Consider the following 16,803-nt stretch of genomic DNA (forward strand, 5'->3'; position numbering starts at 1 on the left):
TGTCATGGATTATGATGGATGTCGAGCCAATCAGTGAATTTTGACAAATCCCTTATTTATTTCAACAATGTACTCAATGAAGCAAAGGAACAAATTGGAAATGTTTTAGGAATGCAGATTTCAATCAAACCAGAGAATTACCTTGGGCTGCCAAAGATGGTTGGGCGACAAAAAAGAAGAGGTTTTTGCAAATTTTAAAGACAGGTTCATTTACAATATTGAGAATTGGAACGCTCGACAATTATCATGGGGAGGAAATGAGGTCTTCATTAAATCAATATTACAAGCTATACCCATTTATGCTATGTAATGCTTCCTTTTACTTATTACATTATGTCGTGATCTTGAAAGTATAATAAGTAGATATTGGTAGCGTAATTATAAATCGAAAAAAGGTATACAATGGTGTCAATGGAGGTTGTTGTGCGAGGCCAAACCGCATGGAGAATTAGGATTCAGGGATTTAGCAAAATTTAATGTAGCCCTTCTAACGAAACAGGGTTGGCGATTGTTATCAAAGCCAAATTGCTTATTTGCGCGAGTTATGAAAGCCAAATACCATCCAAATGGCGATTTACGAGCTCAAGATTAAGTTCTTACCCTTCCTATACCTGGCGTAATATATGGAGTGCTGGTGGATTATTGGAACAAGGAATCGGTTGGAGAGTGGGCAGTATACTGCTACCTGGAAAACAAAAGACTTAAGAACATTATTTGACTAAGAACAAGCAAGGCGAATCGTGACTATTCCGCTGCCTAGCATTGACCAAACAGATGAAATTGTATGGCGAGAAGATAACACAGGAGTCTATTCGGTTAAAAGTAGTTACAAGAGGCTCCTAACAGGTGAATCAGACATTTTGGGTGAGGAATCAATGAGTTCAGATCAGACATTACATACCTTTTACAAAAGATTATAGGCTCTAAACATTGCAAGTAAAATAAAGATTACAGGCTGGAAAATTGTTTCGGTGAGTAACTGTCCTGTTTGTCGGGCTGCGTGGAGTAGTGGCCCATGTGTTCTATGACTGTCCATTCAGTCGACAAGTCCTGCAGGGGGTAGAAATAGATTTCTCCCCAAATAACGAAGAGCATAGTTGGAAACTATGGTTAGCAATCGAATTTGTTAATAACAGTCCAATAAAAAACAGATGGATGGCTATTACTTTTGGTGCCATTTGGTACAACAGAAACAAAAGCTATCAGGACGGAGCAGGTTAAAATATCTATGGACTAATAACGTTGTTCAAGGCATATTAAAAAAGCGAAGCCAACAGTGGAAGACAAATCTTATATATGCGGCTCAATCAAAGAAATAAAGGTGAGAGCCCGACGATTTCAATATAGTAGTTTCGGATTCATGCCTGGAACCGCAAATAGCGCAAACCATGTTCTAGCAGAGGAAGGGAGGCGCTATGTCTCCTTTGTGTACGGGATAGAAGAAGAGCCGGTGAGGGTGGATGAAGAGGCATGCCAAGATTGAAGCGGGTTGCAGAGAAAGGAATAAAGGGTGGATTTTTTAGCCGGAGGATAAGCCATTTAGGGACTCCGGCGACCACAGTATTAAATGGGCAGTCTCGCACCTACACAGACCATATACCTATCACCGGATGATGGAGGAAAGGAACCAGTTTTGCTGCAGTTTTACTTCGTTTTGCTTAGAAGGATAAGGCACCGTTTAAGGAGCCAATAGGGGTGCAGCAGCCGAATAGTGTATTTACCTATAATTAGTATAAAAATAGTAGTAACGGTGAGATTAAATATTGTAACAATACTATAATGTGAGACAAAAAATAAACTAAACTCACCGCATCACACCTAATCGCCCATCCAAACACATTCTAAATTCAGTATTCTGTATAAATAAATAATCATTTTTTATTGTGGTTTTTTTTCATTAAATAAGGTCATCAGTATTCTGTTAATAAATAAATAAATAATATCATTTTTATTCATTTTTTTTTGTTTTTATTGTGAAATGACAATTGAATTTGTATAATAAAGCAGGCGCACAAGATTGACTGCCAATTTTATGAACGCAATGCCGTGTGAAATAATTCCACACACCCTAATGAAATTCCTTCGCATACCACAAATAACTTGATATTAAATGTTGTGTGCATCAACACTTTATAATTGTCAAAATTAATGAAAGATACAAACATTACAACCAAATTTTTTAAAAAAAAAACTTGATTTTCCACCCCCTTCATATCCAGAATGTATGAAAGCTTCAATTCATTTTGTTAGACTCGCTTTGAAACTCACGTATATATATAATCACATTGAAGTTCAAGCAATTAACATATAAAACTCTGACAAGTTTATAATGATGATAAGATACTTCATTTCACCCCCAAACATATATAATAATCGACGGCCAAAAAAAAAGTGTACCAATCCGTGAGAAAGAGAGCCAAAATCAGGTATTAAAGTTGAGTCCCCCAAGCAGAGGAAGCCAATCGTGGACACCTACACGGGATTCCCACACAATAGAAAGACAGAAACAGAGTATACATCACTCGAGTCAGCGCTCCAAACTTTGCTGGCAGCCAATGGGACCACTCATCTCTCTGTCTTAGCCCCATTGTCCCATTTATTTACCCTCACATGCAAGACTGATCAGGTGCATGGGAGCGACCCAATTGGTGGATTCCATTCAGTTATTATTGCTGGTAGTTGAGATTGGGGGAATTTAATAGCCTATTCAATTTTGTTTGAGGTTGATGAGAGGAGATGTGGCAATCAATTATTAATTTTCGATTTCCATTTCCGATTCAATCAATTCGTCAAATTCAATTTAAAAGTTTTAATTGTTGTTGATTTTGCTCACCATTACTTTCCCATAAACAAATAAAAACCTCATTTTGTTATTCAAGGTTTTGCTATGTGATATTGTGAAGCTATTAGTATGTCATCCCTTGATAAAAGTATCATACAGATTTTGTATTAGAAGTTGGATTAAATTTTGTTCTTTTCACTAAAAAATACACAAATTAATTTATTTACATTAGATTAAAGAGTAAATTGACTCTTTTGTGAGATACACTTAGCACGCCAAGCATCACTATCTGATTATTCTATCAACCATATTAGCTTTTAACAATATAAAAGCACGAAATTTTTTAATAAAAGAGATAAATTTACTTATTAATCTCACGTACAATGATTAATTTATCAATTTTCTAAGTATAAAAAATAAAATACAATCCGACTTCTAATAAAAAAAATCTCTATAATACTTTTACTATTATTATTATTTAAGAAACAGACCAAATTAATGATATCAATCAATTAATCAGTGGGTGCCTAATAACATGCCAAAAGTGCCACTGCTGTATATTGCAAAAACAAAAGAAGCCCAGGATTATAATTGAACCAATTTGCATTAAATTTTCAAACTGAACACCCAAGATTAGTAGTTTTACATTAGTTGATTCTGGTAGAACTCTTTATCTCAAAACCACCGTCGTGCCAACACTTCTTGTTCGATGCATGTTAAACCCTTTCTTTTTTATTGCGGTCTTTCTATTTCTACAATCACGGCCTAAATTGGAATAGGTTCAACCAAGCCAGTATCATTGAATGCTGGTTGAGTTGAGTAATGGTCAATAAAACTAATGAATGTGGAACTTTTTCTTTTTAACTAATTGTCAAGTAGCACCGCTCCCCACGAAACCCTCTTTTTAACTGTTTTTTTTTTTTTATTTCTTTTGCTTTTACCTACCCGCCATTGGCTATTCCTCGGCGTGCTCAATGGGGCAAATCTCGGTGCATGGATGACAATTGACAACCTTCTTTATTGAGAGAGATTTAGTGGCTAACTAAGATGCGGCATGCTATTGTAATTAGGCCTTAACCTAGTAACCTTTTTGTGTACGTTATGTTATATATGGGCAATGGTCCAAAGACGTGAGAGGGGTTTCAACCCACCCAAGGACGATACACTTAAATTGTTCTGGGTGGTTGTACATTTACATATGATTGAGGTAGTTTTTGTTTTGTGAACCAAAATTTTAATGTAGTTACTCACAGAACATTAACCCTTTGACAAAGCATGAGAGAGAAAATTTTTCTTAGAGGATAACACCTTTAGTTGTTAGAGAATCAAGCCAATCAGTTAGCGGATGACACTTCAAATTTTTCTTTAGATGGAGTTGACCCCTCCCCAACAACGATAATAAAATTAAACTTTTTTATTATTCCTTTGTTAATCTTAGGGTAGAAAATAATAGAATTATCCACATTTCTTAAATTAAATGTGAAAAATTCAATGTCGTGTAAATAGGATATTGGATTTGCAATTGTAGGTAGAGAAAATAGCATTATGAGGGCTTTTATCTCGTTTAGATATCCGATCCAATTATACTTCAAATTTTGATCGAGTATAATATGATATGATTTGAAATTTGTTGCATCTCTTAAAAAATCAAAATATTATTTAAAATAATTTAAAAAAGGGGATGCAATACCATTTGTACACGTGAAGATAGAGATAATGCAATAATGATGAGATTAGGTTTAATTATAACAATGCACTTCCTTGTTTTCATCAAAATGTGGGTTTTGGTAAATAAATGTCACATTTTAACCTTTTTGTCCCTAAATAAATGATAGTGAAAGTGATAGAATATCTAACATTGGGAGAGGCGGACAATTTACACAAAAAAGTCTTTTTTTTTTAAAAAGTTATCGAAATGGGCCCATTATTTAATTATTTACCGGAATGATCCATTTTCCGTCAAATCGCATCCACGTCAGCGCGATGTCAGGGGAAGCGCCAGCAAGTCGCGGCCACGTCAGCAAAGCGCGCTAACATGGACGCGACTTTATGCCACGTAGCGCGTTCCGGGGGATGCGATTTTGCCGTTTTTCCCATGTTAGGTTTTTTTGGCTTTTAGGGTTTAGGGTTCAGGCTTTTTAGGGTTTTTAGGTCCTGGAAGAAATAATTTCGAGTTGACGTTTCTGATCAAATAGTATAAAATCGCTTCTAGTTGGATGCTATTTGAGAAGAATTTGTGAAATCGCGCCCTCGTGGACGCGCTTTTGCTACAGTAGGTCATGGAAGAAATATTTTTTTTGACGTTTCTGAGGAAATAGTATAAAATCGCTTCTAGCTGGATGCTATTTGAGAAGAATTTGTGAAATCGCGTCCTCATGGACGCGATTTTGCTACTGTTGGTCATGGAAGAAATAATTTTTTTTGACGTTTCTGAGCAAATAGTATTAAATCGCTTCTAGCAAGATGCTATTTGAGAAGAATTTGTGAAATCGCGCCCTTGTGGACGCGCTTTTGCTACAATAGCATGTTTGGGCTGAGGCTATAAATTAGACAGAAAATGTTCTCAGAATGCATAAGTCACAGCAGAAACAATTTAGAGAGGCTAAGAAGGTTAGAGTTTCAAATATGAGTGAACGTATTGTGCTGTTATTTATTACGATGGTGAGGTTTGCCACACCGAGAATGGTTTTGTTTTTTTGTCGGAGAATACGGTGCGACTGGTTTTTAACCAGAACATAGATTTGACAGAACTTCGTAAAAGAATTAGGCGTAAAATTTTCGGAACGACGCCAATGAAAGTTCTTTCTATTACGTACCGATTCTGTTCTTCTGTTGATCCGGTGACATATGACTCATTCGACATAAAAGGTACTCGTAGCTTGGAGGCAATGGTGCGAACTCATCTTGCTAGTGGAGCACCTTATATTGAGTTATATGTACAATTTACATCGTCAAATGATGTACTTACGACCGGTGTTCGAGATGTATACACGACCCCTGGCCGACACTCGGTTAGCGAGTTACAAAATACGGAACAGCCCATGTTTGGTAGCGGTGTCGAATGCACATCCCCTGCAAGACACTCTGTCGGTGGATGGGACATGTACGTCGGTGGCTCAATGTTTGATGCTAGAAATATGTACTGGGAACGGCATCAAGTTCTAGTGGGTGGTAATCTACATCCAATTGGGGACGCTATCAAATGCCTAGAAGAATGGATGATGTACTCCTTACGACGTCAACCGGTGAGGGGACCTCGTACGCTGCAGATGATTGTGGGTTAGAAGATGACTCCGATGTGGATCCACCTCGAGAGCCCGGGCCGGATGGTGCAGAAGTTGGTTTATTTTCTGAACCGGAGCCTATTCCAACAGAACTTGAAGATGCTGAAAGGAGTTCAGATGAAGAAGAAAATCCACGATTCAGAGCATACTCACCTCCAGCCCACATGCATAATGTCGATCTGTCTGCAGATGATGCGTTAGAGTTTCCAGATATACCACACCGGTTGCGTGATCGTACAAGTTCGGTGTAACAGCCCAATTTTGACCCTAATCGAAATAGTGGTTTCGGGACCACAAATATGAGTCTGAAAAATATTTTAATATTATTTTGTGTGTTTATGATGTGTGAATTTAAATGTGTGAAAGTTTCGTGAATTAATTTTGTTGTTTATGTGTTTAATTTGACAAAAGTATCAAATTGCATAAAATGTGAAGTTTGCTTATTAAGGTGTAAAGTGTTTATTTGATAGTGGCTTTTAAATATGAGGTTCTTAAAGGGCAATTAGCCCATTTTAAAGGATAGTGGATGGCAGTGATAGTTAATATATAGTTTTTATATATTAAATAAAAAAGTTATAATAATAATAGTATAATATTATGTTATTATATCATTAAAACATAAAAGAAGTAAGCTTTTTCTTCATTGCTTGTATCACCAAAAATGAAAAGAAAAACAAGGTTTGAGAGCTTGAAATATTCGGCCATTTTGAAGCTTAATTCAAGGTTAGTTTTTGTTCGGTTTTTTGATAATTTTTACGCTTTTGAGATTGTTGCTTTGAATACTTCAAAACCCATGTCTTAATTTTGTGAATTGTTGATGATTTGAGAAATGCCATTGATGAATGCTTGAGCTTTGTGATAGTTGATGATGAAATATGAAAGATATGTGAAAGATTAACATGCTTTGTTTTTGATTTTTTGATGAATTTGAGTAATTAGGGTTAAGTTGTAAAAATAAAATTTTTGAGGGACTAAAATGTGAAATAAATGAAATGTGTGGGTTTGTATGGACACTAGGAATATTCGGCCCTTAAGGAGTGTAGTCAAATTTTGTGTATTTTGTGTTTTGAGCAAAAGGACTAAATTGTAAAATGTGAAATATTAGGGGTAAAATGTAATTTGCCCATTTATGTGTTCTTATACTAAATTGAATGAAAATATGTTTAAATGAGATTTATTTGAATATGTTTAGATCAAGAAACCAAGAAATCGGATTTAGATCGGGGGAAATCAAAGGTAGTTGAGTAGCTGATCTATTAGTCGATAATATCCGAGGTAAGTTATTAAACATACATAGTTGTGTCGTTTTAAATTATCTTAACATCTACGTAATTATGCTGAATTGAATTGATATATATGTAGTGATAAAATTTTTGAATTATGACGTATTGAGTTGTTGACTTCCAACACTAAGTGTGCGAGTATAAAAATATACGATAATGAGATTAGCACTAAGTGTGCGAGTTTAATTGAAATGCACTAAGTGTGCGAGTATAAGGGTAAAGCACTAAGTGTGCGAGTTTGATTATTAAGCACTAAGTGTGCGTACTTATTAAATATTTTCGAAAGATTATTAATATCGAGTATTTGACTTATCGAGAAATCATGAGTAATAAAGTGAGTAATAATTATTTTGGTGGTATTCAAGATTAAGTTTTGTAAGTATTAAACCTAGGTGGTGATTATAATTGGAATAATATTTATTTAAGATGATTCTTTATATTTTATGATAATAAAATGTATAATGTACTTGACCTTGTACTTAAATTTGAAGAAATGCTTATAGTTGTGTTATTATATTGATTTTGTTAAATCATAGTATGAAGTGAATAATTATATTATGCTATGGTAAGCTAAAGGTAAGATTATTTAGAAGTATGAATTGGTTAAATATTATTCTAGATGTCAAGTTAAATTGTAGAGTTTATTTGCTTGTAACTTACTAAGCTAAATTAGCTTACCATGTGTTGGATTATTGTTTGATGTATAGATTTTGGTGATCGCTACGTGTTCGGGTATCATCAGCTAAGTTCATCACACTATCGGTGTCTCCTTTTGGTATTTTTCTAAATTGTTTTCAAATATATGGCATGTATAGCATAGTTAAAAAAAATGTTGATTTTGAAACCAATGTGTTTGTGTAATTAAAAGCCATGCGAAAATGGCTTATCTCTTTTTGTTTGAATTTGACTTTGATACATATAGTTTAATGAACAATTTGGGGTATATGCTTATGTATCATGTGCATGATTAATTAGATTTAGATAATGTATATACTTGGCTTAGATATAAGTTTAATAAAAAATTTTAAAGATGTGATGACCAATTGTGTGGTGCGGGTTTGATTTAGTGTATGCATATTAAGCATGTAAATTAGGTATAAAATTAGAGGTCAATAGTGTATAATATGGTTCAAGTTGTCATGGTCATATGCGCACAAAATGGTAGTGAGAAAATAGGTACATTTTTTTGTTATAAATTTAATGTATAATGCTGTCCAATTTTGAGTATATTTAAGTCTGTCTAATTCGATGTATAATGTTTGTCCATTTAGAGCATATTATTGTCATCAAATTTGATGAATAATTGCTGTCCAAAACAGGTTGGTTCTTTATGTCTACAGATATGTTACATAGTTAATCATTTATTAATGAAATAAATGTATGCAAATAGTAGTTTTAATATTGGCTCGGCATATGATATGTATTGATAAATGTTAATTTTAAAATGTTTTAAGTATTTGAATGATATAAAATTTTAATTAGTAAAGCATGATTGATATTTGGTGTGGATTGTTAATGACTTATATTTTTTGCGAATAAATTGTTTTTTGATAATTAGGTGAAATAAATTAGGATTTTAAATATATATATATATTTATATATTCAAGACGCATATTTATATACAGCTTGATATTTGGTTCATTCTGTTAAGTGTAAGATTTCGATATTTAGTATCACTCCTTAATCCTAATCCAACGACGAATATGGGTTAGGGGTGTTACATTCGGGGGTAGATTCCGATGAATTTGAAGTTGGTAATCAGTTTACCAATAAGGATAGTTTTATTGGTGCTTTGAAACAACATAGCATCAAAAACAGCGTTAACTACCACGTCGTTAAATCCAAATCTGATAAGTTTGAGGCGAAGTGTGCGGTCCAAGACGGCACATGTTCATGGAAAATCTACGCCTCGTTAAGGAAAAGGACAGTGTTGTGGGAGATTAAAAAGTACAAAGGTCCACATACATGTGCTGCAGGTACAGTATTGATGGTTTCTGAATAATACTTTTATTATGCAATGTTGCATTATTTAATGTACTCGGTTTATAGGTGTTTCACAAGATCATCCCAAGATGGATTCAGCTATGTTAGCTAGCTTGATACTGCCCACGGTTAAAGTAGATCTCAGGACTTCAGTGCCGGTGTTAATTGCCAATATTCGTAGCCAAATAGGGTACACGCCCTCTTACCGTAAGGCTTGGATAGCTAAGAAAAGGCGTTGGAGAATATGCATAGTGGGTGGGATGCCTTATATAATGAAATATGGCAGTGGTGTCAGGTGCTAGAGAGATACGTCTCAGGTGCCATCGCAGACCTTGAAACGAAACATGCGTACTACAACGGCCGATTGCTACGTGGATGCCAAGTGTTCAAACGCCTGTTTTGGACCTTTAAGCAATGCCGAGACGTATTTCCATACTACAAGCCGTTGGTACAAACTGACGGTACCTTTATGTTCGATAGATATACTCATCGGCTATTGCTTGCAGTGGCACAGGATGGCGGTGAGAGAATTCTTCCAATTGCATTTGCAATAACACCGGGGGAGTCGTCTGATGACTGAGATTTCTTTCTCTCTAGGTTAAGGAGGAATGTGTGCCCCCAACCTGATATCTGTGTTATTTTAGATCAGGACGCCGGTATACTAGCTGCATTTGATCATCAAGAAAGCTTATGGCAGCGCACACACCATAGATATTGCCTAAGACACGTTGCTTCGAACTACTACAGGCAATATCCATCTAAGAGCGAACGACAACAAGTGACCAACATGGGTATTTAGTCTATATCTGTGTTATTTCGTTTGTCAATTTGAATTAGTTTTATTGGTAGAAGTGGTATAAATTATTCACTATGATCTTATATTGGCAGGGTATGAAATAAATAAAGACCGTTTTCACGAGATGTTGGCAATTTTACGTTCAATTAACGGAGAAGGGGCAGACTACCTTTGTAACATACGTTTCGAACAGTGGGCATAAGCATACGACGGTGGCCTACGATATGGCCATATGACGTCGAACCTGGCTGAATGCATAAATTCTGTTCTTAAAGGAACGCGCCATCTACCGATAACATTGGTTGTGCGAGAGACATATTTTCATTTGGCGGCGTTATTTCCAAAGCGTGCAGCAAGTTATGCAGGCCAGATGCAGGGAGGCCATGTATGGTGCAGTAAGGTAGTTCAAGAAATTAAGAAGGCCAAGGTGAGGGAAAACACCATGCACACAGTGTGTTACGATCGAGACAATTTATGGTTTCGCGTGACAGAGTTTGACAGACAGACCGCACGAAGGTGTTGTTGGCGGGCAATATCGTGTACACTTGCGAAATAGGACTTGTGACTGTGGGATGTTTGATGCACTTCGTTATCCATGCGCTCATGTTATTACAGCTTGTCAGAATCTCCATCTGGATTTGATGAGCTATGTGGACGAAGTGTACAAATTAGAAAACATGTACAGCGTCTGGAGACACGTTTTCCCACCGGTCCCAGATGAACGTAAGTGGCCGTCTGTATCTCTTGCTCCTTTTAAGCTGTTACCGGATAGAGAATTGCGTCGTAAACCAAAGGGTTGACCTTGCTCGACTAGAATACGTAACAATATGGATATCCGAGAAATAGCCAGTCAACAGAAGTTGTGCGGATGGTGTAGGAATCCAGGCCATACAAGCCGATCTTGCCCTAATCGGAATAGTTGAATGTAATTGTAAATAAATTATATTTTTTCAATTATTTGTACAAATTAATTAGGCTCATGTTATTACATCAAATAAACTTCTATTTTATTACATCAAATAATATAAAAAATAACTCAAAAAAATTTCTATTTTATTACATCAATTAAACTTCTATTTTATTACATCAAATAAACTTCAATTTTATTACATCAAATATTATCAAAATAACTCAAAAAAATTTCTATTTTATTACATCAAATAAACTTCTATTTTATTACATCAAATAAACTTTTATTTTATTACATCAAATAATATCATAATAACTCAAAAAAATTGCTATTTTATTACATAAAATAAAATTAAAATATTTAAAATATTTGTAAAAATAAATTTAAATACGACAATCAATGTCTATGCCCGGGGGATTCAGTGCCACATGGCGGTCGTTGACGGTTACGCGCTAGATTCCTCCTTTCTCTAGCTTCCGACGGTAGTTGTTGTTCTTCCGGCGAGGATTCTAGTTCTTCCGGTACGGCTGATGGTTGTCGAACTTGGGACGATGATCCACCTTCAAAGAGTAGTGTATGTGGAGGTGTTTGCATCACGAACGGCGACGGTGTTTGAAACTCATATGTTGGTGGGGATTGGTAAAAAGAAGATCTCCCTGATGGCCCCTCGTTGCGCCGCTGGCCTATACATCGATGGTCCACTCGGCATAACAGGAAATGGAGCTAAACCGGGCATTTGGCTCCAACCTGCTATAGGACTTGGAAAAGGATTCATATAAGGGTTAGAATACATATAAGGGCTAGGAAACGCACCTGGCATCATATGAAAAGGCGGTTGCGTGGGTATCATCATTTGAAATCTGCTGCGTCGGGTGATCGTGGTTTGCTCTCGTTGGGCCTGGTGATTGCATGGCCGCTGATGATGAGCCGGGTGAATGTCTGGGCCTCGTTGAGGGGCTGCCTTCGTCGTCTTGTCGTCTTGGATTTAGAGGTCCGCGCATTTCCCTTTCGACACGTATTTGCATTGCCGCCCTCCTCTGGCGCCGAGAATCTGACTTGCCATGGATCCTAAATCATTGCATGTATTCTAGAACGCACGCTAACTCCGGAACGATGATTGGTTCCCGAGTAGGTATATATTCATACTGATATTCCCACATTTCTATGTACTCGGACCAGTATCTCGGCCAATCCGTATTCAATTGCCGAAGGTCGACTTTGTGTTAATCGTCAAACACCTCAAGATTCACGAGAATCGGTTGTCTACATCCTAACTCTCGTAGCACTCTATCTAACTGGTGCGGCTCCACGGTTGCGTAGTTGATCAACACGACTTTTACGTGCCAAGCTTGTGGATTTTGTAAGAATTGTTCCGGAATTACTGCCCAAATTGCTGGATCCTCGTATAGTGTCCATTGAAACTATATGAAAATGAGAGAAATATTAGTTATATACATAATACTAAATACTAAATACTAAATATCAATCGACTAGCGAATGTATGGAAATATCTATTTTATTTAATACTTACTTGTGCTTCCGACCGTTGGTCCAATAGAAGTCGTATATCTTCAAGAGAGGTAGGTAATCGAGCATGACTTGTCGGATGGTTTCACCTAATTACTGCCCCTCGGTCGCGTCGCCCCGCACATCTCCCGATATAACGTTGCCAAGACGGCAGACCCCCAAGTCAATTCACCGGCTGCTCTAAAATCAATGAGTTTCAGCAGCCATCTTAGATGTACGCGGCTCCGTGACGTGTCGGGCATCAGATAACCTCCAATTAATTGAAGAATATATGTCCGAGCATATCAGATTCTTTCAATTTCGATTGAATCTTCATCCGGATCGTGGAATGTGTCACGTAACCACCCATCTTGATCTTACCTCCTCCATTTTCTCCTAATAGCGCCCAAAAGCTCAGTAGCACACCGCCTCAATCGCTAGATTAGGCGGAACCCGATATTGGTACCCATCCACCGGCAATCCCAATTGCGATCGACATCTTCTAGAGTGATAGTGCACTCTCCACATGGAAGATGAAATGTGCGTCTTGGGTCTCCACCTCTCGATCAACGCACTAATTAGTTTCGGTCCACCTTGCATCCCCGCCATCGCCGCCACGTGCAAAAACCCGCTTCCGCAGTAGTTCTCTACCAACGGTGATGGAGGAGCATGCATATTACGGATATTGCATTTCAATACCTGATCTATAGACTTTTATAACAAATAATAAATTAATAATTATCTAAAAATGCATAAATAAAAATTCTTAAATAATATTTAAAAATTATATATAACACTTACCATTTTCACTTATTCCACTGATATGTGATGATTATCAAGACGAGTCAATTCTCTGGCCATTGCTGAAATCGTACAAAATTTTACGGTATAAAAAAATTTTAAAAAAATTTTTTTTAAATTATTTAAAAATAGAGATTTAAGAGAAATTTAAGAAGAACTTGAGAGCAAATTGAAATTAAATATGGATTTGAGAGAAATTTTGAAGGAATTTGAGAGCAAGTTGAGAGGAAATTGAGAGGAAATTGAGAAGAAATTTGAGAGAAGATTAGTTTGTGAAAATAAAAAAGGGGTGGGGGTATTTATAGTTTTTTTTTACTGTTAGGGGCAACGTCAAATTTTGACCGTTCAAAGATCGTTTCATCTTGTGGGACAAATCAAGGCCATGTCAATGTAATGACTTGGACGCAATTTGCCAGAAAATAGACCATTCCAATAAATAATTAAATAATGGGCCCATTTCAATAATTTTTCAAAAGAAATGGCTTATATTGATAAATTGCCCAGGAGAGTCCTCTCATCTTTAGAAAAGATGGTTTAAATTGATGAGCCTTTTATCTAACACCTTTAAATTTAGTGAGCTATAAACTTAATTGTAGTAGAGGCAGTTTCATAAATTTGGGGATGTTATTTTCATGATTTGAATATATATAGTAATCTAACACTTTTCCCGTTCACAATGAAAGTGGTCATGACGTGGCTCAAGGACCAAAGGGCACAAAAACCTAACACAAACAATGTACTGTCCATATCGTTTGACCGCGCATGGTAACATTACACCTCTGATTCACAACCATGATTACAACACGACGACAAATCAACCCCTCTTCCCACACTGCCAAGAAAACGATAAATCACCCCCCAAATCTATTCAATTATATTAAATTAAAGCTCATTGTTCTTTCTTTCTTTTTTCCTTAATTTATAATAAAAAATAAATTATTACCAACCTCAAAATCATATAACCCCACGTCTTTGGATTTCTTTTTCTCTTACTCGTATATATATATATCAGTAAAAACCAAACAAAAAAACCGACCCAACTATGAGATAACAAAGAAGAAAATGAAAAACACGGTTCCTTCATCTTCTCCTTGTTCTTCCAAGTCCCTTCCTCCTACTCCTCCTCCACCTTACCAATCCCCTCTTTTCACTCCTGTAAGTTCCTTTACTGTTTGTTTCCCGAGAATTTATAAGTGGGTACTTTTTTTTATTTATTTATTTCCTGTAAGTTTCATTCTTTGGCTTTCTCTTTGTTGTTGTTGTCGTTGTTGTACAGATTCAAGAATGTGAAAGGGAAGAACAAGAAGAAGGTACACCAAGTGTGACGACGGACAAAGGGCTGACGCCGAAGCACCTCCCAACACCCCTCCATGACAAAACCACTAGAAAACCCAACGCTAGGAAACGTTCGGAATCTGGTGGTGGTGATGGAGATGGCTCGGTTTCTTGCAACAAGTGTAGGCCAAATTCTAGGGAGAAGATCTCCGTGGTTCCTTTGGACAACAACAATGGAGTTAACAAGCATTCCTTTTCCATGCCAAGTCCTAATGGGATTTTCAAGTCCATTTTCCATTCTTTAACAAGGAAGAGTCCTAAATCAACTGATATGTCTACAGACAGAGAAGAACAATGGAAAATTGCTGCTGCTGAACTCTCACACAAGCTTATTCAAGCTACGAGGAAGAGAGATGAAGCATTAATGGAAGCTTCGAGGTTAAAATATTCCATGGCTGAACTTGAGAAGAAGCTTAACAAGCTTGAAGTATATTGCCACAATTTGAAGTCTGGTCTAGATGAATGTAACAGCAACTCTCCTTATAGAATGGGTCAAACTCATAATATTCATCAAGTGAAGAAACAAGATGGGGTCATTGGAGCTAATGAGAAAGTGGTTCAACAATTCTTGGCTTCTGTATCTGAATCCAGGTCTTCAATCAGGCTTTTAAGTAGATCACTCACCATGCAATTAAGGCACATGGGTAGCAGAGTTTATGAGAGAATATCTGTGCTTTTACAGCCTTATGATATGAAGATTTCTCATTCGAAAAACCCCAAAAGCCTTCTCCTTTACCTCGAAGCTTTGTTGAACAAAGCTTTCTTTGAAGATTTTGAATCAACCGGGCTTCAAAAGAACGCGGTGAACCAAATATTGAACCCCATTGATCGTTGTGAAGCTAATTACAAATCATTCAATGAATTACAAGGTCTAACATGGGAGGAAGTTCTGAATAAGGGAACAAGGCATTTCAGTGAGGAGTTCAGCAAGTTTTGTGACAGGAAAATGAATGAAATTGTGGCTATGTTGGGTTGGAACCGAGCTTGGCCTGAACCATTGCTACAAGCCTTTTTCGGTGCCTCAAAGAGTGTGTGGTTGGTTCACCTTTTGGCCAACTCGGTGCATCCTGGTTTACCAATCTTCAGGGTGGATAAAGGGGTAAGGTTTGATTCAGTATACATGGAGGACATGGATGGAGAAAGAGCCAAGAAATTGGTTCCAAGCATGGTACGGATCATGATCACACCAGGGTTCTATGTCTATGGCAATGTAGTCAAGTGCAAAGTCATTTGCAGGTACTCCAACAATGTGGATAGTAGTTTAATTGATAAGCGTTTAACCTCATCATCTCCTTAGTGTTTAAATTTAAGTAGGTATTGGTTAGAACTCAAAAGTGAAACCCCTTTGATTACTTTTGCACTTTGTAATATTTTGGTGCTAGTTTATATGTGCAAATTTGGTATTTATCAAGACTTATCTTTTTGGTTTTTGGGGTAGAGATGATGTATATTTTTCCCCACACAAATAAAAAAGGGGGAGGGTCTTGGATTAAAGTAAAGATTTGGCATTTCTTGTTTATCATTGTCTTTTTTTAATTTATATTTTTTTGCCAATCTGGAAATGTGGATAAACTTATCACATGTAGAAATGGATGCTTACCTTGTGAAGGACTTTTGGATCTTCTAGTTTTTATTGGGTTATTATATGAGCAATTTGGTTGCCAAATTCCCTTCTCCCCATGCACTAGTGTTGGTTACAACTTAATTTAAACCCGAATTAAACTCAATTTTTTCAGTATATTAATTTAATGGTTAGATTATTATTAGGTTTGAATTTAGTATTTTTTTTCATATTAGAGTCTGAATTTTTTAGTTTGAATAAGTTTTAAATTTGATAATTCTTCTCACATTAAGGTTTAGACTATGCAATTGTTTCCCGTTTCTATTTTTTTCTAAATTATTCCCTAAATTTGACAATTTTTACAACATTAGAGCATGAATTTAGTAATTATTTCTACATTAAGACTTGAATTTTAGAATTTTCAAGGGTCAAATTAGACAAAAAAATTAAAATTTTAATGTGTGAATAATTACCAAATTAAAGGCTTAAGTTGAAAAAATAATTGAGACATAAAAAATCAAATTTAAACAAAAAAAAAAGATTTAACTTTTAATTTAAGATT

At 36.2% G+C, this 16,803-nt stretch overlaps 1 protein-coding gene and 1 long non-coding RNA gene across 2 annotated transcripts; one reads left to right on the top strand and one right to left on the bottom strand.

Annotated features, from left to right (window-relative positions):
- Positions 1-247: 247 nt before the first annotated feature.
- Positions 248-2,041, bottom strand: LOC128042900 (uncharacterized). Its single transcript, XR_008198429.1, has 2 exons — positions 1,809-2,041; positions 248-1,721 (listed from the first exon to the last, which is right to left on the bottom strand). It is a non-coding gene; the product is annotated as an uncharacterized LOC128042900 (long non-coding RNA).
- Positions 2,042-14,337: 12,296 nt separating this feature from the next.
- Positions 14,338-16,199, top strand: LOC105792121 (IRK-interacting protein). The gene is made up of 2 exons (XM_012620527.2): positions 14,338-14,500; positions 14,622-16,199. The coding sequence occupies exons 1-2, from the start codon at positions 14,408-14,410 to the stop codon at positions 15,975-15,977; spliced, it is 1,449 nt and encodes a 482-aa protein (XP_012475981.1). The 5' UTR covers positions 14,338-14,407; the 3' UTR covers positions 15,978-16,199.
- The last annotated feature ends 604 nt before the right edge of the window (positions 16,200-16,803 follow it).

Source organism: Gossypium raimondii, chromosome 8 (genome assembly GCF_025698545.1).
Source record: "Gossypium raimondii isolate GPD5lz chromosome 8, ASM2569854v1, whole genome shotgun sequence".
NCBI lineage: Eukaryota > Viridiplantae > Streptophyta > Magnoliopsida > Malvales > Malvaceae > Gossypium > Gossypium raimondii.

What these genes read in the sequence shown, in the direction of transcription:
- LOC105792121 (XM_012620527.2), top strand. Translation starts at nt 14,408, where the DNA reads ATGAAAAACACGGTTCCTTCATCTTCTCCTTGTTCTTCCAAGTCCCTT. An exon ending in AATCCCCTCTTTTCACTCCT is followed by an intron (nt 14,501 to 14,621) that starts GTAAGTTCCTTT and finishes GTTGTTGTACAG; the next exon opens with ATTCAAGAATGTGAAAGGGA.